A 23,195-nucleotide genomic window follows, 5' to 3' on the forward strand; every position below is an offset into this window, starting at 1 on the left:
GTCGACAACATCAAACAGCTTTTCACTTTTTTATTGCTGAGGCACAATATATATTAGTTAAATATACACTCAAATTAAAATAAATGAAAATAAAACTCCTGCTGACTGAGGCACAATATACATATATATATATAATATTACAGTTAAATATACACTCAAATAAAAATAAATAAAAATAAAACTCCCACCTCAGCAATTCTTTTGCAAAAAGATCAGCATATTTGCCGTCTCTGGCAAAATACGACACCTCTCTTGACTATGACTAGTCTATGACTAGTAGCATAGAACCGAATCTGCTCTCCCTGAAGATGCCTCCGTCACTTTCCCGTCCGTATCCCCCGACATCCACCATGGTAAACCGATATCTGGCGTCGCAGGTAGCCATCAGGACAAAGGAGTGGGTACCCTTGTAGTTGAAGTAGTCGCTGCCGGCGTGCGGCGGTGCCTTGATATTCACGTGTTTTCCATCTACGCTGCCGACACAGTTCGGAAAGTTCCACGGTCTACTATGACTTTATCCCGTGCGTTGCCAGGTGTTTCATCAAGTTAGATGTGTTCCCTGCTTTACACGCGAATGATTTTAAGCATTTTGAGCACTTCGCGTTGTTTTCATCGAGTCGGGTGAAATGCAGCCACACTTTAGAACGCTGCTTCATTAGGGGCTTCGGCATTCTCGGTGACCTCGTAGCTAGGCTAGCTAGCGAAATTCGATAATATAATTATGATGATGATGATAATAATAATAATAATAATACAATTCAGATAATATAATAATTTAGTATAAATTCACTAACTATATTACTACACTTACTATAAACTCACTCTTCTTAACTCGTAACACAACTGCTCAGCTCACTACCACGACACACACTGATTGGAAATTTAACAGGCGATGTCACGTCACGACTCAGTCACGTGTGGTTGACTGTTGCATGACACCGGACACCAGGGGGGAAAAAAATAGAAAAGTACCGAAATAAGGTACCGAAATCTCCTTTGCAATTCGGTACGATAAATACCGAATGTAAAGTAACCGGTACCTACCGGTACCGATTTTCGGTACCCAACCCTACTTCTACCACCTACTCCTCCTCTTAACCACCTACACCTCCTCTTCTACCACCTACACCTCCTCTACCACCTACACCTCCTCTTCTACCACCTACACCTCCTCTTCAGCGAGGAAAAAACTTTTTTAATTTTTTAAATGGACATGAAAAACGTCCACTCTTCTATAGGAGATATCTGTTCAAACATCCTTGGTAAACAGACTGACTTATATTGCGCCTTTATCCAAAGAGCTTTACAACGGCCTCTCATTCACCCATTCACACACACATTCACACACCAATGGCGGCAAGATGCGATGCAAGGCGCCGGCCCGCTCACTGGGAGCAATTTGGGGTTCAGTGTCTTGCCCAAGGACACTTCGACATGTGGCCAGCCGGGGCTCGAACCGCCGACCTGCCGACCTTGCGATCATTAGACGGCGCCTCTACCTCCTGAGACACAGCCTCTACCTCCTCAGACACAGCCTCTACCTCCTGAGACACAGCCTCTACCTCCTCAGACACAGCCTCTACCTCCTGAGACACAGCTTCTACCTCCTCAGACACAACCTCTACCTCCTGAGACACAGCCTCTACCTCCTCAGACACAGCCTCTACCTCCTGAGACACAGCCTCTACCTCCTGAGACACAGCCTCTACCCCCTGAGACACAGCCTCTACCTCCTGAGACACAGCTTCTACCTCCTCAGACACAACCTCTACCTCCCGAGACACAGCCTCTACCTCCTCAGACACAGCCTCTACCTCCTGAGACACAGCCTCTACCTCCTGAGACAGCCTCTACCTCCTGAGACACAGTCTCTACCTCCTGAGACACAGCCTCTACCTCCTGAGACACAACCTTTACCTCCTGAGACACAGCCTCTACCTCCTGAGACACAACCTTTACCTCCTGAGACACAGCCTCTACCTCCTGAGACACAGCCTCTACCTCCTGAGACACAGCCTCTACCTCCTGAGACACAACCTCTACCTCCTGAGACACAGCCTCTACCTCCTGAGACACAGCCTCTACCTCCTGAGACACAGCCTCTACCTCCTGAGACACAGCCTCTACCTCCTGAGACACAGCCTCTACCTCCTGAGACACAGCCTCTACCTCCACCAGCCTCTACCTCCTGAGACACAGCCTCTACCTCCTGAGACACAGCCTCTACCTCCTGAGACACAGCCTCTACCTCCTGAGACACAGCCTCTGCCTCTACCTCCTGAGACACAGCCTCTACCTCCTGAGACACAACCTCTACCTCCTGAGACACAGCCTCTACCTCCTGAGACACAGCCTCTACCTCCTGAGACACAACCTCTACATCCTGAGACACAGCCTCTACCTCCTGAGACACAGCCTCTACCCCCTGAGACACAGCCTCTACCTCCTGAGACACAGCCTCTACTAGGGATGCTCCGATTTATCGGCCACCGATTTAAATCGGCCGATTTCACTCCAAATGACTCGATCGGTGATCGGCAAAAATGGCCGATCGCAAAAACCGATCTTTTTTTTTTTCCCCCTGGGGAAGACAGATAACTGAACAGAAAACATAGGAGGACGTAACAGTATGTAAACCATGAAGGCCACGTTTATGATGTCTTTTTTACAGCCATATCACTGACTTGGGCTTCAGGCCCTAACTGGGTGATAGGCCAGACTTTTACTATGCCATAAAAATGGGTCTGCGTTAGCTTGGTGCCTAATGGATCAAAACTTTTGTTTAAAAAGCAAAAAATATGTAGGCTATCCAGTCAGTAGGCCTACAGTTATGTATCTAAAAAAAATCGGTATCGGTATCGGTTGATCTTGAGGAAAAAAATTGGTGATCGGTATCGGCCCCAAAAATCCAGATCGGAGCATCCCTAGCCTCTACCTCCTGAGACACAGCCTCTACCTCCTGAGACACAGCCTCTACCTCCTGAGACACAGCCTCACCCTCCTGAGACACAGCCTCTACCTCCTGAGACACAGCCTCTACCTCCTGAGACACAGCCTCTACCTCCTGAGACACAGCCTCACCCCCCTGAGATACAGCCTCTACCTCCTGAGACACAGCCTCTACCTCCTGAGACACAGCCTTTACCTCCTGAGACACAGCCTCTACCTCAGCCTCTACCTCCTGAGACACAGCCTCTACCTCCTGAGACACAGCCTCTACCTCCTGAGACACAACCTCTACCTCCTGAGACACAGCCTCTACTAGGGATGCTCCGATTTATCGGCCACCGATTTAAATCGGCCGATTTCACTCCAAATGACTCGATCGGTGATCGGCAAAAATGGCCGATCGCAAAAGCCGATCTTTTAAGTTATTTTATTGTGGGAAAACGTTATTTCTATGTTGCGATAACTTCTCAACAGGATTTTACAGGGTTTGTTCAAACTATCGTAATTCTTGAACTATATGTGCAATCGAAAAAAATCCAACAGTTTCTGAAAGCAGATACGTTGCACTCTCTAACCATTTAGGGTTATTACGGTAGTTCACCCAAAAAAAATATGCATTGACCTCAAAGCGTCATAGGAGCTGGAGAGTGATTTCAAGAGAAGCGGTATTTTTTTTATCATACAGCCCCAAACACAAACGCATTTACAAAAGCCTTACCAAACAGTAGTCTATGGTAAACGAGAATGGTGAATCCAATCCATAAAGTATTTAGTGATCGTTAAACTGTTGTTTATTATATTGAGTGGGTACTTTACAACAAAAAAACAACGAGTCGGTGAGTGGTGTAGTTCTAGGCTGCATTCGTAAATTCGCTCTGGAAATCTGACCAGCAGTCATGGAATGCCTCTTGTCCAATCAAATTACTTGGTCACTTTATGACGTTGAGCCCAGTGTGCCCTCCGGCGCTCTCAGAGCGAATTTACGAACGCAGCCCGAGACTGTCTCGCGTCCCCCTTTACCTCGCTTCTATAACACCAGGATCAGACACAGGGCGAGACTTTTAAAATAAACCTTTTTAATGGCTTCTGTGTGCTTTAGACTTGCGTAGAATCGATTTTACTTTTATTTAAAAAGTCAGACCGGAAAATGTATTATTGTCGCCAGACCCACTGCGTGGGAATATGACGCGTGCGGATGAGAGACAACATATAAAACTTGCACTTATTGCTCGTGTGACATTGGTTAATGGACGAGCATTCTAATAAAATAAATTTACAACGTTAAGCTGCGCCCAAAACCCTGATATGTTGCCATGTGAAATGATAAGACAAGAGGCCACGATATGATAATCGCCGTAGGAGGCGATTCGACTGTAGGCATGTGAAGTTATAATTTCTTCAAACTTGCAGTGGTAGCAACGGTGTGTGTGTTTTAGTAAATATAGCGTGTGTGTGTAGCTGTACGTGTGTGTGTGTGTGGCCCTCCTGTGAAAGGTGTGTGTGTACCTGTGAGAGGTGTGTGTACATGTGAGAGGTGTGTGTGTGTGTGTGTGTGTGTGTCATATCTCAGTATGTAGGCTATGCAGTGTAAGTAAGTGTGTGAGTTTATTCTGTTATTTATGCTATTATATCTAGTATTGTGTTGAGAAGCAATGGAAATGAATCAAGAATTGATAAAGTAGGCTAACTTACATTATCATTGTTCTATATGCAACAGAACAGATCACCCAGCATTGCTAATGAAAAGAATCAATGAATGTGAGTCTAATACCAACAGTGTTTCCTCTACATGCATTTCATCGTGGCGGTCCGCCACGATGGAATTTCCTCCGCCACCATGCAGATTTCTCAACCAAAAAAAAAAAAAAAAGATTTAGGCCGCTTTTCAGACCTTCACAGCGCTAGACACACCCACAAGCGCGAAGCGACGCGCTTGCAAAACTGTTTTGTGATTCCTCATTTAAATTACGTTGTACCTGTTACAATGACAATAAAGATCATTCATCTTCATCAAGATGAGAGATGGAGCGATCCGCTCACACAGCTGTCCCGCATCCGCTAATCAGCGCAGCACCGAACCGCCGGGCTCGTTGAGCGGATGCGAGGCAGCTGTGCCCGGGACCGGCCACTTCACATAAAGGAAGGAAGGAAGGAAGGAAAGAAAGAAAGCCGTGCACAAACGAGAGCTAAGTCAGACCGGGACGCTGCCAGTATGTGTGAGAGCCGGACTGCCGGCGTGAACATTTGAACCGTGTCATTTTATTTAATGGACCATTTCGTTGTCTGGTACCTGTACTGTAGCAATGACAAATAAAGTCCATTCCATTCCATTCCAGAGAGGGACGGACGGACGGACTACCCTTGTTTTTAATTTACAGGAAAACATTTTATTTTCGAGTTTTGGCTGAAATGACGTCGTTGTTAAAATCACTACCCGCCACCATGGTAAAAATTCCTGGAGGAAACACTGACCAATACTTGCTCAATAGGTCTTAAAATCTATTAAAAGTGTTCTTATAAAGGTCTTAAATGTAACTTGTTGAAACCTGCAGGAACCCACATAATTAATTTAGGAACAGGTTGCTTACATTAATTATGAGGGTGTTACGGTCAGGGCCATCGCTACTTACACACGCATCATTGTTAGACCACTGTTAATGATAGAGCTAACCATCTACGGACAAAAAAAAAGTGTCACCTTTTTGGTCCATCGCCAGTTTGCACCCCTGCGTAAGTAAACCATGAAGGCCACGTTTATGATGTCTTTTATACAGCCATATCGACTGACTTGGGTCTGTGTTTGCTTGGTGCCTAATGGATCAAGACTTTTGTCTAAAAAGCTAAATATATGTAGGCTATTATCCAGTCAGTAGGCATACAGTTATGTATTTAAAAAAAGATCGGTATCGGTATCGGTAGATCTTGAGGAAAAAAATCTGTGATCGGTATCGGCCCCAAAAATCCAGATCGGAGCATCCCTAGCCTCTACCTCCTGAGACACAGCCTCTACCTCCTGAGACAAAGCATCTACCTCCACCAGCCTCTACCTCCTGAGACACAGCCTCTACCTCCCAGGGCTCGACAGTGCGACCATTTCACTCGCAATTACGACTAAAAATACACCTGTGCGACTAGAGAAATAAATTCACGAGCACAGTTTTTTTTTTTTTTTTTTTTTTTATAAAAATAAATCTGCGCGAACCGTGTGGCCACATTTTAAGGCGTCAGCCAGCCCGCTACGACCACGGGAAGTCATGTTAAAAGTGAAGTTACTTCTGTTAAACTGGCGCTAAGCTAACATCGCTAATCGCTAACTCCCTCCTGGGCCTTAAAGAGACAAGCGCCCTTTTCTCATCTCAAGCTTCATTAGCTTCATTAGCTCACCACATCTACAGATTTGGTCCCACACACTCCAGATTTGAACCCAAGGTTACAACCAGGGTTAACTACCCAGGGTAGAAAGTAGAAAGCTCTCAGACCTTCAGAACCCATTGAAAGTAGTGGAGGTACTCCAGAAGTCCAAATGCATCTCTAATCCTAGGAAACCCTAGGAAGCAAGTTGCCTAATGGCATGAAAATGCAACATGTTGTACTTGAGTGTGGCAGAGAGGTGGGACCCCCGGGGATGGTGGTGTGCTAACAGCTAGCCGCCGCAGAGGCACCGTGCTGGGCTGGCCACCTCCACATGTCACCACCCCGGGCAGCATGGGGCTGGGGACTGGTCATCTGGATGTGGGGTAGTTTAATACCCCTAGATGTGGAGTTGTCTGGCCACCGTGTGTGACTGATGTAGCCTGACCCAGCAGCAGGGAGGTGGGCAGCATGGAGACAGACCTTTGCATGGCCTGGCTGGGCTGCTAGCTGACAGACCTAGCCCTAAAGCCTGGCTGGGCTGCTAGCTGCTAGCTGACAGGCATGACATGGATGAATGAATGAACATGCTGCTAACCAGGAGAACTTGACACAGCTAGTTACCATAATACAATGCCATCAACTCTGCGTCTAGTAGGGCTGTAGGCATGGGCCAATGTGTGATTTTGGTGCAAAAATGGCAAAATCACTAATAAAAATGTGTTATAATTACATTTTTCACTGTGCTCCTAAATGTCTTTGTGTGCCCCTAACATTTTTCATTTAAAAGGTTAGCGTAGAGCCCTGCCTCCTGAGACACAGCCTCTACCTCCTGAGACACAGCCTCTACCTCCTGAGACACAGCCTCTACCTCCTGAAACACAGCCTCTACCTCCTGAGACACAGCCTCTACCTCCTGAGACACAGCCTCTACCTCCTGAGACACATCCTCTACCTCCTGAGACACAGCCTCTACCTCCTGAGACACAGCCTCTACCTCCTGAAACACAGCCTCTACCTCCTGAGACACAGCCTCTACCTCCTGAGACACAGCCTCTACCTCCTGAGACACAGACGCCTCACCCCATCCTTGCTGTCTGCCGTAGCGGGGGCGTTGAGCTAGCCCTCCGCTGGCAGGAAGCACCCTGTAAACCTGACCTGCTGGATGCTGCAGTAGAACTGAAGCGGGACTTCCATCCCTGGGTTCCATCCCTGGGTTCCATCCCTGGGTTCCATCCCTGGGTTCGGCCTAAACAGCATCACCTCAAATGTTGCTGGACTGCGTCACTGAGCCCATCTACATTTACATCATCAATCCACCAGTCGTAGCAGGAAGAGTAATCCAGCTCAGGCCAGGGGCCATAGGCAGTCTCCGTGATAGATTTTTTTTTTTTTTCATCTTGGTCTGTCATTAGTGAGCTTGCTTCAGCAAGTCCAACTATTGTTGTTGCTCATGCTTCTTTACTGATGATTTTTTAGCCGATTTTCTCACCGCTACTAATAGAACTTTGTTTTGATGCCTATTGATGCCTATTGATTTTGTTTTGTTTTGATGCCTATTTGTTTTGATGCCTATTTGATGCCTATTGATTTTGATGCCTATTAAAAAGTTTCTTTTGAAACTAAAACAACTCAACTCCTCAACATGGTGAATGCTGCTTTGACATTCTGGGAGCTCCATTTCCAACTGTCATGGGACTTTCAGAACTCTTCAGTTATGGCTGTGATCGTAAATTCGCTCTGAGAGCGCCGGAGCGCACACACAGTTTCTTCTAGAACTTGTTTTTTCAAGTTCCATTTGCAATTAACTCCATTAACTCCATTAGATCATGTTTTAACTCCATTAACTCCATTAACTCATGTTTTAACTCCATTAACTCATGTTCTGCACCATCTCACTCACCCTTATAGGTTGAGATGTAGCAGCAGGTCCCATCCAGCTTCTCGGTGGCCAGGGCAGAGTCAACGTCCGCTTCCAGAGCGATAGGGTTCACATCACCAGTGGCTACAACCTGAAATTGCTGTAAAACAACCCAGAGAGGCACCTTGTATTAGAGAGGCACCTTGTATTAAAGAGGCACCTAGTATTAGAGAGGCACCTTGTATTAGAGAGGCACCTTGTATTAGAGAGGCACCTTGCATTAGAGAGGCACCTTGTAGTGGACCAACAGAAACACATTCAGTACGCATGACGTTGTGGAACCGTCAGAAATAAATATATTGTGTATTATTGTCTTATTATATTGTATTATTCTCTGACATGTAGGTAGCATAATAATACTACTACTAATAATAACTTTATTTGTATAGCGCTTTTCCTGCAAACGTTGTAGCACAAAGTGCTTTAATCATTATATAAATCATCATTTAATGATTTAGTCATTTAAAGGCAATATTAAAAAGATGGGGTTTTTAGTCTAGACTTGAACATATGTGCTGAGGTTGCATCCCTAATGTAAACTGGCAGTGAGACACAATCTGGAGCATAAAATGAGAATGCAGCCTCACCAGATCTCTTCTTTTGTACATGTGGTACACAGAGAAAGCTAGCGTCAGAAGACCTGAGAGCTCTATTGGGCTGATATGCTAGCAGAAGACCTGAGAGCTCTATTGGGCTGATATGCTAGCAGAAGACCTGAGAGCTCTATTGGGCTGATATGCTAGCAGAAGACCTGAGAGCTCTATTGGGCTGATATGCTAGCAGAAGACCTGAGAGCTCTATTGGGCTGATATGATAGCGAAAGGTCTGAACATATTCTGGTGCTGTGCCAGTGAGAGCTTTATAAACAAGCAGAAGGATCTTGAAATCTATTCTGAACCTAACAAGAAGCCAGTGTAGAGTCTCTAAAATAGGATTTATATGAGTATAGGGACCAGAGGTGCAATACTGCCAAGAGGTTTTAAAGCTGGCTATCTCATATTAGCTAAATTGCACCCATGAAGTATATATCATAATAATAATTTGGAGTATTGTGCAAAATAAATCAAAACCCGGAAATGACCCGGAAGTAGACGCTACCCGAGTAGCTCGGTACTGACGCTGACCCTAACCCAACAGAGCAGACAGACTACAGACTGGACGAACAGACAGACTACAGACTGGACAGACAGATGATACGCTAATGCCAGCGATAAGAGTCTCTGTTTAGCACACTGTTACATCTGTAACAGAACAACACACCAGACAGCTGATCCACTGGCTGCGTTCGCAAACTCGCTCTGAGAGCGCCGGAGCGCACACTGGGTTCAACGTCATAAAGGGACCAAATCATTTGATTGGATAAGAGGCGTTCCACGAGTGCTGATCAGATTTCCAGAGCGGATTTACGGAGCGCAGCCCCACTGATCTGATCCAGCCAGCAGTCACCTGCTTACAGAAGTCAGCTACATGTGACACGAACACAACATGGAAATACTCCATCAAACATGTAACTAAGTATGAAAGCTAAGACGTGTTAGGGTTCGATTCAGTCACCGACCTGACCCTCGCGCTTTGTGGACTGTTCGTGTTTCACTTCGGTGAGAAACACGCACGGGATCTTCTGCTGCACGGAGCCGAGCCGACGCATTATACAAGGTTGATAGTTTATAAATAGTTTATGTAAATACCTGCGTTTATTTATAACTACTGTAAATACCTGCGTTTATTTATAACGGGAACGACAATCGGTTCATATTCTGGTCAGTTCGTATCCATGTGTGTGTCACCGAATGACTGTGGAGCTCCGCCCACCTACTTCCCTTGAGGACGGAGGGTTTCTTCAAAATAAGAGCACCCAAGTTAGACTTCAAAATAAGAGCACCCAAGTTAGACTTCAAAATAAGAGCACCCAAGTTAAACTTCGTTTAGCACTTAATCATGGTAAATAGGGAACAAGGAACCATGAACAACGTGCTAATTATCTTAACAACTGTATACCGATCATCACCATGGTAATAATGTATTATTTTATCAACTTAATTATACCATTAAAAAGGGAAAGAGAACACAACAAACATGAATCTGCCTTTGAAACTCTTCATTTAATGTGATTTAAATTAATGACATTTGTGGGTTTCAGTGTTTTTTCTTCATTATACCAAAATCAAATATGTTAGTTGGAAGTAATGTGTGCTTTTTCATTAGGATGCGCACCGGCCGAAATAGCTCAGTTGGGAGAGCGTTAGACTGAAGATCTAAAGGTCCCTGGTTCGATCCCGGGTTTCGGCAACAGGTTTTTTCCTGCATCCTGTCAATGCCTAATGCAATCCATGTGATTATCAGAGGTGGAGAAATTCAGTACGAGCTTGTACACAGACATTCTATGTTAATTAAAAATGGCCTTTTTCGCATAGGGGAAAGCTTCAAAACACAATGTTTCTTTCCGACAGTAAACATGATATAGCGCCCCTCCATGTGTGAATTGGCAAACCTATGTTTGCGGATTCATACGAGAATACTTTCTCACGAGGAGGTGCATTATGTCCGAAATTACATGACTGTACCTCAAAAGATGACTTTTATTGACCGTTTTTAACAGTTCTGTCTGGATTTAAAATTATTATTATAATAATCAAATTATTATGATAAATTCAGTGATCAACGAATGGTTAAAGGAATTTCTGCTTTCATAACAAATGAGTGATTCACCTGGGAAGTTGTTGAAGGTTGATCAATGATACTCACGACGTTTCGCAGAACAATGCATTTTTGAAATTGAAGATTGGACATACAGTAGCTAAATGAAGGTGTACAAGATTAACTAGGTTTACTTGGAATTGCAGGGGGGTATTCCATAAACTTCGCTAAAGTAAAATAAATTAACTGGTTGATTGATTGATTGAGTTTATTCATGGCTCGAGTAAAAACAGTAATCCAAGGGATGACATGTGAAAGTGTGAACACTTATTTCCAACATGGTCCTTTGATATTAACGTACAAGACAACAAGAACATCAAACAATATTTAAATAACAACCCCTCCCCCCAAACAAAAGGATTAGGAACTTCTAGGAATAACAAGATAAAAAGAATAAAAGTAGGCTGAGAATAAAAAAAATAAAAGAGTAAAAATAAAAGTAGGCTTTCCTATCTGTTCACCTGACTCCAGAGGTGAGCTCTGACCTGTCCTCTAAAAGCCCTCCTAGTTTCTGCTTGTTTTATATGAAGTGGACGGCTGCTCCACAGTAATGTTCCAGTATAGAAGAAGGAACTGCGAGCTGCGCTATTCACTCTGGAACCTTACAGGAGCCCTGGTGCTGTGACTGTGCTGAGTGTAGGTTAGGGTTAGGTGGCTGTGCTGAGGCTGTCTGTTTTAAGGCTATCTAGTTAAAATTGGACTACTGATACCTGTCTGTTCATTAGTAATAGTGATAGTAAAAGTAATAGGGTGATTGCTGTCTGTTTTAAGATTATCTAGTTAAGCTGTCTGTTTTCAAAACAAAGGCTTCAGAGTCATTCTGGTGAAACTACCAGTTTCTGACCTAAGTAGGTGTTAACTTGTAGGAGGAGACTTCTAGCTCCCCTATATAGTGGATAGACCAAGGCCAGGGAGGTCATACAGGCGACTTGTGAGAACACCTGTCAGTCGTTGTCATTAGTGCTCGTTAGTGGGGAGTGGCTACAAGCCTGCTAGTGTCCATAAATATCTGGCCTGTCTGAGAGCGACAGCCCCTGCGACAGCCTCCTGGCACTAAGACTCGTGACAACAAGACAAGGGAGTCTATCTGTGGGAGTCTAAGACTCGTGACAACAAGACAAGGGAGTCTATCTGTGGGAGTCTAAGACTCGTGACAACAAGACAAGGGAGTCTATCTGTGGGAGTCCATCGAGGAAGGCCTGAGAGGAAGCCAGGGTACTAAGTACCTTCTCTTCCAGTTGTTTGTAGTGTTGCTGTCTTCTCTTGGCACATCGGTCTACTGAGTGCGCTTAGCTACCCCTACTTCTGTTGGTTCATTAGCCCTCTTCCCCTCTACGGACCTATATCCCAATGTGCTTTCTCCCTATTCCTGTTCTTCTGACACTCAGGAGGACACCTAGATGCTACACCCCCCCTCGCAACCCTTCCAATCTCATCTACCCACCTTTTTCTACTGACCATGACTTTTGACCTGGAGAAAAACGCTATCTTCTCCACGAACCCTCTCCACTGGAGTACCCCAGGGTTCTGTCCTAGGGCCCCTACTTTTCTCCCTCTACACCAAGTCTCTTGGCTCGGTAATCTCTTCACATGGGCTCTCCTACCACAGCTACGCAGACGACACTCAACTGTTCCTGTCCTTCCCCCCGTCTGATGTACACATGGCAACCCGTATCTCAGCATGTCTCGCTGACATTTCAACTTGGATGGCTGACCACCATCTCAAGCTCAATCTTAACAAGACCAAGCTCCTCTTCATCCCCGGGAAAGCCTGCCCTCTCCAAGACTTCTCCATCACAGTGGAGAACTCTACTGTAACCCCCTCCCTGACAGCCAAGAACCTTGGAGTGATCCTGAATAACCGACTATCCTGTGCGGAGAACATTGCAGCAACGGCTCGCTCCTGCAGATTCTTCCTCTACAACATCAGAAGGATACGACCATTCCTTACCAGAGAGGCAGCGCAACTCTTGACCCAGGCACTGGTCATCTCCCGCCTGGACTACTGCAATGTTCTCCTGGCTGGGCTCCCCGCTTCAGCCATTAGACCTCTGCAGCTCATCCAGAATGCTGCTGCCCGGCTGGTATTCAACCTCCCCAAATACTCGCATGTCACCCCTCTCCTTCGCACCCTGCACTGGCTCCCGATAGCAGCTCGCATCAGATTCAAGACCCTGGTGCTTGCATACCAGGCAGCTAAAGGGACAGCCCCTGCCTACCTGAAGGAAATGGTAACCCCCCAAACCCCTGCCCGCTCACTCCGCTCCTCCACCTCGGCTGGCCAACTGGCCCCACCTCCTCTACACAGCAGTCGGGCTGCCCGATCACGTCTCTTCACAACACTGGCTCCCCGCTGGTGGAATGAGCTCCCCACGGCTGTCAGAACGGCTGAGTCACTACCCATCTTCCTGCGTAGACTGAAGACCCATCTCTTCAGGTTACATCTTAACTGCTCCTCCTGAGACATCTTCTGACCCTCACCACTACGTCTCCTAAAGACACCCGCTTTCCCCTCTACTGTGTCCCTAAGAACTTCTATTGCCCCCCTTGTACTGTTTCTCTGTTTCTCCAGAGAAAAAATAAAATAAAATAAAAAAATCAAATAAAAACGTTTTAGTAGACGACGATAGGGAGAAGGTTTCTCCTTCAATCAGGGCCTGAGCTAGATTACTCTTCCTGCAACGAATGGTGGATTGCTGATTCACATGCTTAGTATTCATATGTATTGATTGTAAGTCGCTTTGGAATAAGGCGTCTGCTAAATGCCAAAAATGTAAATGTAAATGTGTGGGTTAGGGGTTAGAGTTAGGTGGCTGTGCTGAGTGTGTGTTAGGGGTTAGGTGGCTGTGCTGAGTGTGTGTTAGGGTTAGGTGGCTGTGCTGAGTGTGGACCCTGACTGATCTGTGAGCCTAGGTAGCCTAGGTTATCAATTAATTAATTCAAGGGACAGCTGTGTATTGCTGCAGAGTTGCCTCCAATTACACCCAAGTTATATAAAGCAGACTTTGACCAGATAGAAATGTTTTATGACATTGTCAGTGTTTTATTTATGTACCCTTTATTCAGTCTGGGGAGTCTCTTTTTCAAGGGTTCCCTGATTACCAAATATATATACTGTATATCACTATTATTATTATTATTATTATTATTATTATTATTATTATTATTATTATTATAGTAATATATACATCACTATTATTTACATCAACAAGAAAAGGACACAATTTACACAGACAATACCATTTTCTTTTTACAGACAACAATCAGTTATAACAAGAGCAACAATCAGTTATAACAAGAGCAACAATCAGTTATAACAAGACCACTTCTCCACTGAGGAAACTTTAATCAGGTTCCTAAAACGGCCCAGTGATACGAAAGCAGCACGTTTTAGAGTATCCAGGTGTTTAGAATGTCCTGCAGGTGTTTAGAATATCCTGCAGGAGTTTTCCATGCCCATGGAGCACAGTGACTCAAGGCAGTTTTACCCAGTGTCCCAGTGTGAAGGTTTCATGCTTCATTTACGCAAGAATAGATGATGGCACTCTGATGAATGTGACATGTTGGTCCTCATATTCCTTTGTCATGGGACAGCCCGTCGTACTAGTAGTACATAGTAGTAGTGCTTTACTGATTGGTTGGCTGTGTAGTCCACAGACTAATAATCCTGATAATAAGCCACTCTTTCTGACTGGCAGTCACCATAATTCTCACACACTCAATGTCAAAGGTGATCTTCTGGTCCACGTCATGAACCTCAATGTTGCAGTTTTTTAACTCCCCTAAAGTTATGTAGGAAGAACACTGCTTCCCGTTCTTCAGTCCCCCAAGCCTCTCTCCTACTTCCAGAGCTCCGTGGTGCAGGATATCGTTCTGTCTGTCGTCTGTTCCCGTGGCGATCTTAATCCTGCTGATTTTGGTCGATTTGTTAAAGACGACGACAAAGAATTGCCCGGTAGAAGGAGGTTTCCCCCAGAAGTATTCGTCCACGCTGCTGTAAGCCGCGTGGGCCCCCCCGTGATTTTTTTTTTCTCTCAATTCCTGCATTCTAGTGAATTTTCATAGTAACATTTACATTTACATTTTTGGCATTTAGCAGACGCCTTATTCCAAAGCGACTTACAATCAATACATTTGAATACTAAGCATGTGAATCAGCAGTCCACTATTCGTTGCAGGAAGAGTACTCTAGCTCAGGCCCGGGGCCACTGATAGAAGGAAAAACCTTCTCCCTATTATCGCCTTCTACTAAAACGTTTTTTTTTTTTTTTTTTTTTTACTGGAGAAACTGAGAAACAGTACAAGGGGGGCAGTAGAAGCTCTTAGGGACACAGTAAAGGGGAAAGCGGGTGTCTTTAGGAGACGTAGTGGTGAGGGTCGGAAGATGTCTCAGGAGGAGCAGTTATATAATTAATGATAATAATGATATATATAATGTATATATATAATATTATATATATATAATAATGATAATAATAATAATAATGATAATGATAATAATAATAACAGTAATAATAATAATAATAATATGATAATAATAATAATAATAATAATGATAATAATAATAACAATAACAATAGTAATAGTAATAATAATAATATGTGTTATGTATTGTTTGTTCCAGAAGTACAGTGCTCAGGCGTGGGAGCTCATCAGGAAGGAGACCAGAGATCACCTCCTGAGGCTGGACATCCTGGCAGCTCAAACCAGGAGGCCCTGACCTCTGACCCCTGGTCACCTGACCAAACCAGTTTATAAAGCGTCCATCAAACTGATACTGTTTGTAATGTGACTTACATTTTTTATTTATTTATTATATTTATATGTGTAATTCTGTTGCACATTGTTTATAATAATTCATGTGGAATGTGACCTATGTTGCCTACATTGCTAACACTGGAAGTGTAAAAAACTCAAACGAGAATAAAACCTTTTTGTGAACATCGTCTCATTCTGTTCTTGTGTTACCTACTGAGAGTGGATGTAACATTATAGCACAGGGATATAGATATGTTAAATTATTAATATTGAAAGTACAGGGCTGGGTACCCCCAAATAATCCATATTATATGACGTGTAGGTCTGCATCTGTATGAAAACTGTTAATTTGGAAACATTTGGTCAACTTAAACAGAAACTCTGGCAGTATAACCCAACCACACAGGGACTTTTAGAGATGTATAAGTAATCTAACCAGATCAGTAAGATGACTGGTCCAACGTATTTGTGCTGCTCCCTGATTGGGATAGCGACTATGTTCAAGAAGAAAGGTCATTACAGGTTTTGATTATTATTAACACTGAACATGAGATGATAATGTTCGCCTTTGAAATGTGTTAAGTATTGGTGCCACTCAGTTTCCTGGCCGAGAGCTCGTTCTTTTGCTGTCGAAATGCAATGATCTGGTTGGAGATTAGGCACCAGCACCGGCCTTCAAACTGCCTTGGTGGAAGGGGTGATAAAGACCTCCCCCCGCTTGGATTTGTTGCTTTGGATAAAGGTGTCTGCTAAATGTCTACAATGAAAACATGTACAGCATCACAAAACACCAAATCTGTTATTAAAACACAAAAAAGACACGCGCTGCCAACCAACTAACCTATATTGGTGCTTTTCCACTACAGGGCCAGCCCGGGTCGACCCAGGCTGGCCTACTTCTTTGGCGCGTTTCCATTTGTCGGCCCGGCTCGGCTCGGCTCGGCTCGGTTCTTTAGCTATACCCTTCGCAAGCCGGAACCATAGGGCCGAAAGGTACCTTTTTGCCAGGCTGCGTGTGACGTGTGACGCTGCACACCGTTGATTGGTCAATGGAAATCGTCATCCCATGTTCATAGATTTCATCACTAACCGCCATTTTTAAATACCACAACAGATTTCGCTCTAGGAAAATGTCACTTACTGTTTCTGTAATAACGTATTAATAAAGATTTGAAAAAATGTGATAACCATCGTATTATCTTAGTTTAATGTAATTTCAATGCATCCTAGAACTTTTATTTACAACAAGCATAACAAAAAAAATCGCTATTATGGCGATGTGCTGTGCCTATGCTGTTCCATAGTCCAGAGCTTCATCATCCCCCTTCTAAAACTGCCATCACCCCTTTCCATCCCTGGCGTCATTTTATCAATGAACGTGGTATTATACATATTTACATATTACATATTTGTTGTTATTTATGGAAGTGTCCGGTTGCTGGAGGAACCAGGACGCCGGCTACACTGCACAGTTTAGCCCGAAATAGAGAGAGTGCTTTAACCCGCTAATAGAATACAGTTCCAGTAATAACACTTTTATCTCTATATTGTAATCATTCTCTTCATCTGTTTTTAAATGTTGATCTATTTATATCGATCTATTCTTGCCAATTCCTTATTACTAGTGGAAAGGGGGAACACTTTAGGACTTTCCGTTCAACGGAGGAATTTATAGAACTCGCATAGAGTTCATCTTGCATTTCCCCCGTTGATGTGACGAACTGAAAGCGGCAAGTAACAGGCACTTAACGTTACATGGTTTAAGGCTGATCTGTGCATGATAATGCTGCATTTTGACATAATTCTTATCGCATTTCCTCCCGTTGAGCTGAATAGCGGCACTTATTACAGTGAAGCGCTCTTATGACACGTAACTCCTCCTAGAGTCCCGGGTCGCTCCGTATAATGGAGAAGCGTTTCTGAAAGTACGGCACGGCTCGGATACAAATGCGGCCCGCGTCAGCCCGGTAGTGGAAAAGCACATATGTGGTCTGGTCGATTGGTCCAAGTCGGCATCCGCTTTAATGTTCAGACTTTTCTTTTGAAAAATGTAAAAACGTTTCAGTGTTGTTAGTCAACTAAAATAGCTTGTTTTGCGAGCCTGCTAACAATGTGTTATAGTTAAATCTCACCAAATCTATTGCGTTGCAGTATTTTGGCTTGAGCGAGTTTGTGTTGTGATTTTCAACAACATTTAAATGTATTTCCATGTTTCAAAATAAAAGTCATTTTGAACATTTTGATTAGCCTAGTTGTTGGCATGTGGACCAAACCACTACTAGACCATGGCACAAACTCCATTTCAGTGCGGATGTTTATTTGCAAAACATTTAATCAAGAACAACACGGTTTTTCTGCAGAAATAATTTTAATAAATAGAAAACATATATAGATAGATAAATAAGAACATAATTAAATAAATAAATAGATAGATATCGCACATTAGTCAACATTATCATAAAAATATGATCAAATTTAAAAGATGGCCAAAATGGCCATCATGACTTTGGTTCTATGCCCTGGTCCAGACGGTGTTGGTTCTATGTCCTGGTCCAGATGGTGTTGGTTCTATGTCCTGGTCCAGATGGTGTTGGTTCTATGTCCTGGTCCAGATGGTGTTGGTTCTATGTCCTGGTCCAGACGAGGCTGTCAGAGTGGTGCTGCAGGATGGACTGGAGGGTGAGCAGCACCTCCTTCCTCGCCACCTCCCATGCGCAGTAGCTATAGTTCTGTAGAGAGAGAGAGAGAGAGAGAGAGAGAGAGAGAGAGAGAGAGAGAGAGAGAGAGAGAGAGAGAGAGAGAAGAGAGAGAGAGAGAGAGAGCAGGGGGGAGAGAGAGAGAGAGAGAGCAGGGGAGAGAGAGAGAGAGCAGGGGGGAGAGAGAGAGAGAGAGAGCAGGGGGGAGAGAGAGAGAGAGAGAGAGAGAGAGAGAGAGAGAGGGCAGGGGGGAGAGACAAACACAGATAATTCGTAATATTTCGTATATATATGAATACACATTTTATTAGTATTTCATGTTATTTTATTTCATGTTCTCAGTTAGAGCTTACCTTCTCTTTTAAAACAGTCTCGATGTTCTGGAAGTACGTCTTCAGCGCATGCGCTCTGACGGAGTAATCAGTCCCACGCGCTCCGCTCATCATCTGAAATAGTCACGAGACCTCAGTCACTTATTATTATATATACAGTATATATATATATATATATATATATATATATATGTGTTACGGTACATGTGGGAATACGGTACATGCGAGAAAACTAGGGTTAGGGTTAGGTGCTAGGGTGACTTGGTACATGCTGGCATGTCTAACCCTAACCTTAACCCTAACCCTAACCCTAACCCTAACCCTACCCCTAACCCTAACCTTAACCCTAGCACCCTAGCACCTAACCCTATAGTTTTCCAACATGTACCGTATTCCCACATGTACAGTAACATATACTGTATAATGTATACTGTATATATTATATTTATACATCTCTCACGACACTTAAACAACGACGCCATGTCGCTTGATACAACAACACACACAAGGTCCAGGATTAAAAACACAATAAAGCCTTCTGTCTTGTATCTAAACGAAGCCATCTCAATTATTATAGTTGACTATGAATTACGATATTTGACACAATAGAAATACACATAGTTTACAAATACAACAAAACACACATTCAACTAACTAACTAACTAACTAACTAATAACTAACTAATAACTAACTAACAACTAACTAATGAACTAACCAACTAACTAACTAACTAACTAATAACTAACTAATAACTAACTAACCCTATCCCAAAGGCACTTTACATCCCATAAACATCCCATAACTGGTGACTCACACATCTGCTCTCTGCGACCTGCCGGTACACAATGTTCTGGAAGTCGTCGAGCTTCTGCTGGTCCCACTCGGTTGGCAGGTGGTCGGCTCCCAGCAGAGAGTCAATGCTGCTCAGACTCTCATAGACCACCTTTAGGGTTAGGGTTAGGGTTAGGGTTAGGGTTAGGGTTATGGCTCCCAGCAGAGAGTCGATGCTGCTCAGACTCTCATAGACCACCTTCCCGACGTCCCGCTGGAGGAGAGAGGACGTGATGACGAGGCCTCAGGCCCGTCATCAATCCAACACGCAGCGCAGAGCGACTCTGCCGTCCTGAGACTGTTGCTGTTATTATTATTATTATTATTATTATTATTATTATTATTATTATTATTATTATTATATAATCATCATCATCATCTTCATCATAATTATAATCAGTATCACTGTACTCAAAGCCACTAATTTCATGGAGAGAAATTAAATAAAAAGAAATAAAAAGTAAGACAAAAGCACAATCAGTAAAACAACAATAAAAAATAGTTGAAGATTAAAAGCAAGATGAGTTTTGAACGATTGTTTTATAATGTAATAATATAACACTTACCTGCGGCACGGCAGAGGTAGCGAAAGACGCGGCAGGGAACGCGATGACGACATTCTCCTGCAGGCACCGCGCGGGGAAGTTTCCCCCCTGAAAGAACAGTCAGAATAAGTTACTCAGCATCACAAACATCACCGGGAGTGAAAGCTTCTTCTTCTTCTTCAGGTTCAGTTCAAGTCCAGCAGACTGACCATGTCTCTGAGGAGGGTGTGGCTCATCTGCACGAGGTGCCCTTGGAGTTGACAAGGCGCGGGTGCGGCGCCAACCTGCGCGAGGCAGAGGAGGAAGGCGCACGTCCAAGCAGCGGTGCCGTGAGAGACCATGGTCGTTTATCTGGAGACAAGATCTACAACAGAGAGACGTGGTTGGTTCAATAAAAGCTCTGATTCCCTCATTTAAGCCTCAAGCAGCAGCGATCCAATGGATTCCTATCGACTCACCTGTTTGGAGCGTATCGTGTGGGATCGTCTTCTGAGGTGAATGTGTCTCCTGCTCCCATCACTGCGGTTTAAATAGGCAGGATTCATGAATGTACAAAAAGTGAAAATGGGAGCGAAATTAAAATGAATGAATTTGGGAAGTTTTGGCCAAGCTCAAACCGCAAGGCAGGATTTCCGTTTTTCAAATCCCCCTAGTTCCCCCTCTTGTGGAATGGTAACGGAAGACGGGACGAGGCCTACACGTCGCAGGTGGCATGAAGAAGCTTCATGGTGTGTGTGTGTGTGTGTGTGTGTGTGTGTGTGTGTGTGTGTGTGTGTGTGTGTGTGTGTGTGTGTGTGTGTGTGTGTGGTTGTAATGATGATATATAATGATGATCAATATGAATTTCTGATATTGAACTATCACATCCGGGTGATGAATAAATTAAGACAATGTATTCAGATCTGATGTCAAAAGCCTGCACACACATCTGTCAAACATCGAATGTTACCTGTCAAAAGTTTGGACACACCTTCTGATTCAATGGTTTTTCTTTCTTTATATATTATTTTCTATATTGTAGATTAATACTGAAGGCATCCAAACTATGAAAGAACACATGTGGAATTATGTAGTAAACAAAAAAGTGTTCAACAAACCTATATTTTAGATTCGGCAACGTTTGCAGGAAAAGTGCTATACAAATAAAGGTTATTATTAGTATTATATGATAGCCTATATTATATTATATATTTATGTTCATTATTAGACTATTATTATTATTATTATTATTATTATTATTATTGTTACTGTTACTGTTATTATTATTATTCAAAGTAGCCACCTTTAGCTGTCATCAAAGCAAAAGATGGCTACTTTGAAGAATCTAAAATATAAAACATATTCTGGTTTGTTTAACACCTTTTTGTTTACTACATAATTCCATATGTGTTCTTTCATGTCTTCAGTATTAATCTACAATGTAGAAAATAATAAAAACAAATAAAACCATTGAATCAAAAGGTGTGTCCAAACTATTGACTGGTACTGTACAAAGGCCTACACTATAATCCACTATGTCCATTCTGGTTAGATGCCGAACTGCGTTTCGTTGTATTAGTACTTGCACTCTGTCAATGACAATAAAGTTGAATCTAATCTAATACCCCCCCCCCAAAAAAAAAAAAAAAACATAATTTTGGATAATAAATACAAACGGAGATATCTGTTTTTGCAAAACAACCCCTCAAAGTTTAATCGGGAATAATATTAATTAATACTATAATCCACTAACTAATAGATATCAACAATATGATATTGAAGTGAACAATAATAGATATAAAGTATAATAATAGATATAAAGTATAATAATAGATATAGTATAATAATAGATATATAGTATAATAATATATATAAAGTATAATAATAGATATATAGTATAATATATATAAAGTATAATAATAGATATATAGTATAATAATAGATATATAGTATAATAATAGAAATAAAGTATAATTATATATAGTATACTAATAGATATATAGTATAATAATAGATATATAGTATAATAATAGATATAAAGTATAATAATATATATAGTATAATAATAGATAGATAGTATAATAATAGATATAAAGTATAATAATAGAGAGGCCTGTTTGTCTTTGTCTGTTTGTCAAATCCTTGTAATTCATCAACATGTCAACGACGTCGCCACAACGGCAGATTATTTCATGGTTGTTTATTTACCCTTCGAATTAATTTGAAGATGGCCATAAAAAGTATCAAACGCTACAAGATGTCTTTAAAAACCAAGCACCAATTCCTTTAGAAACGTTTATTAATGTATTAAACATTCTAATAATGTAGACAATAATTCAATACACGAATAAATAAATAATACATAAATAATTGCATTTATAACAAAACTATTCTCAACATCCGTGCTCGTGGTTCCTCACTGCTCGCTTGTGCTGTCGAGGAACCTCTTCAGCTGCACCACGTGGTGTCCAACCTCACCTCACCGCCTCCCATGCGCATGCGCTGTGTTCCTGAAGGGCATAGAGAGCTGTCAGTCAGCTGAGCCACCTGCGACCGCACCACGGCACCGAACACTGGAAACTCCTAGTTTCTGTGGCAGCAACATGCACATCCGTTATGTGATTAAAAGGAGAAGCAGCTTTACTCTTTCATCTGGTAAGTTTGATGACATATGACATGTACATTAATATGATATTTCGGGACAAACCTTCTCTTTCAGGAAGCTGTCCAGCTGTAGGCCTTGAGAGACACTCTGACGTCAGTCATGTTAACCCCTCCCCCGTCTCCAGGCGTTCTCACCACGTCTCCAACCTAGAAAACAGCGGAATGACGTCAGATTGTTGTCAAAGTTTCAGCCTTGAAAGGACATATGGTTCTGTTCTAACCTCCAGCAGGGTGTGAACACGTCACCATTGGCCTGGACATGAGAACAGGCGGGCTGTTTGTCAACCAGTTTGTCAACCTGACGAGATATGATGTTCTTGAACGTATTGTTCCGATTCCATGTGAGGTTGTTGTTGAATATCCTGGTCACGTGACTCAGAGCAATACCAGGTGTCACACTTACCTGGCAGCCCTGGACAAAGCAGTGAAATCATAAACATAACAGAGTCACACCACAACCATCAAACACCG

The 23,195-nt window shown here is 42.9% G+C and overlaps 2 protein-coding genes across 2 annotated transcripts in view; both read right to left on the reverse strand.

The window, feature by feature from the left end:
• rlig1 (RNA 5'-phosphate and 3'-OH ligase 1) overlaps positions 1–9,949 on the reverse strand; it is a 43,447-nt gene extending 33,498 nt beyond the window's left edge. Inside the window, exons 1-2 of the mRNA XM_080537248.1 lie at positions 9,780–9,949; positions 8,204–8,321 (exon numbers count right to left, since the gene is read on the reverse strand). Coding sequence (XP_080393374.1) covers positions 8,204–8,321; positions 9,780–9,869 — 208 coding nt within the window. The 5' untranslated portion in view covers positions 9,870–9,949. The remainder of the gene's footprint in view (positions 1–8,203; positions 8,322–9,779) is intronic.
• An 8,351-nt stretch (positions 9,950–18,300) lies between these two features.
• Positions 18,301–20,422, reverse strand: LOC308162470 (interferon beta-like; the record flags this gene model as incomplete). The annotated part of the gene is made up of 5 exons (XM_080536621.1): positions 18,301–18,405; positions 18,726–18,818; positions 19,520–19,648; positions 20,103–20,189; positions 20,291–20,422. 5 exons carry the CDS (start codon positions 20,420–20,422, stop codon positions 18,301–18,303), a joined length of 546 nt encoding a protein of 181 aa, XP_080392747.1.
• Positions 20,423–23,195: the final 2,773 nt, after the last annotated feature.

The sequence above is a fragment of the Nansenia antarctica genome, assembly GCF_963989245.1.
Source record: "Nansenia antarctica genome assembly, chromosome: 7".
Taxonomy (NCBI): domain Eukaryota; kingdom Metazoa; phylum Chordata; class Actinopteri; order Argentiniformes; family Microstomatidae; genus Nansenia; species Nansenia antarctica.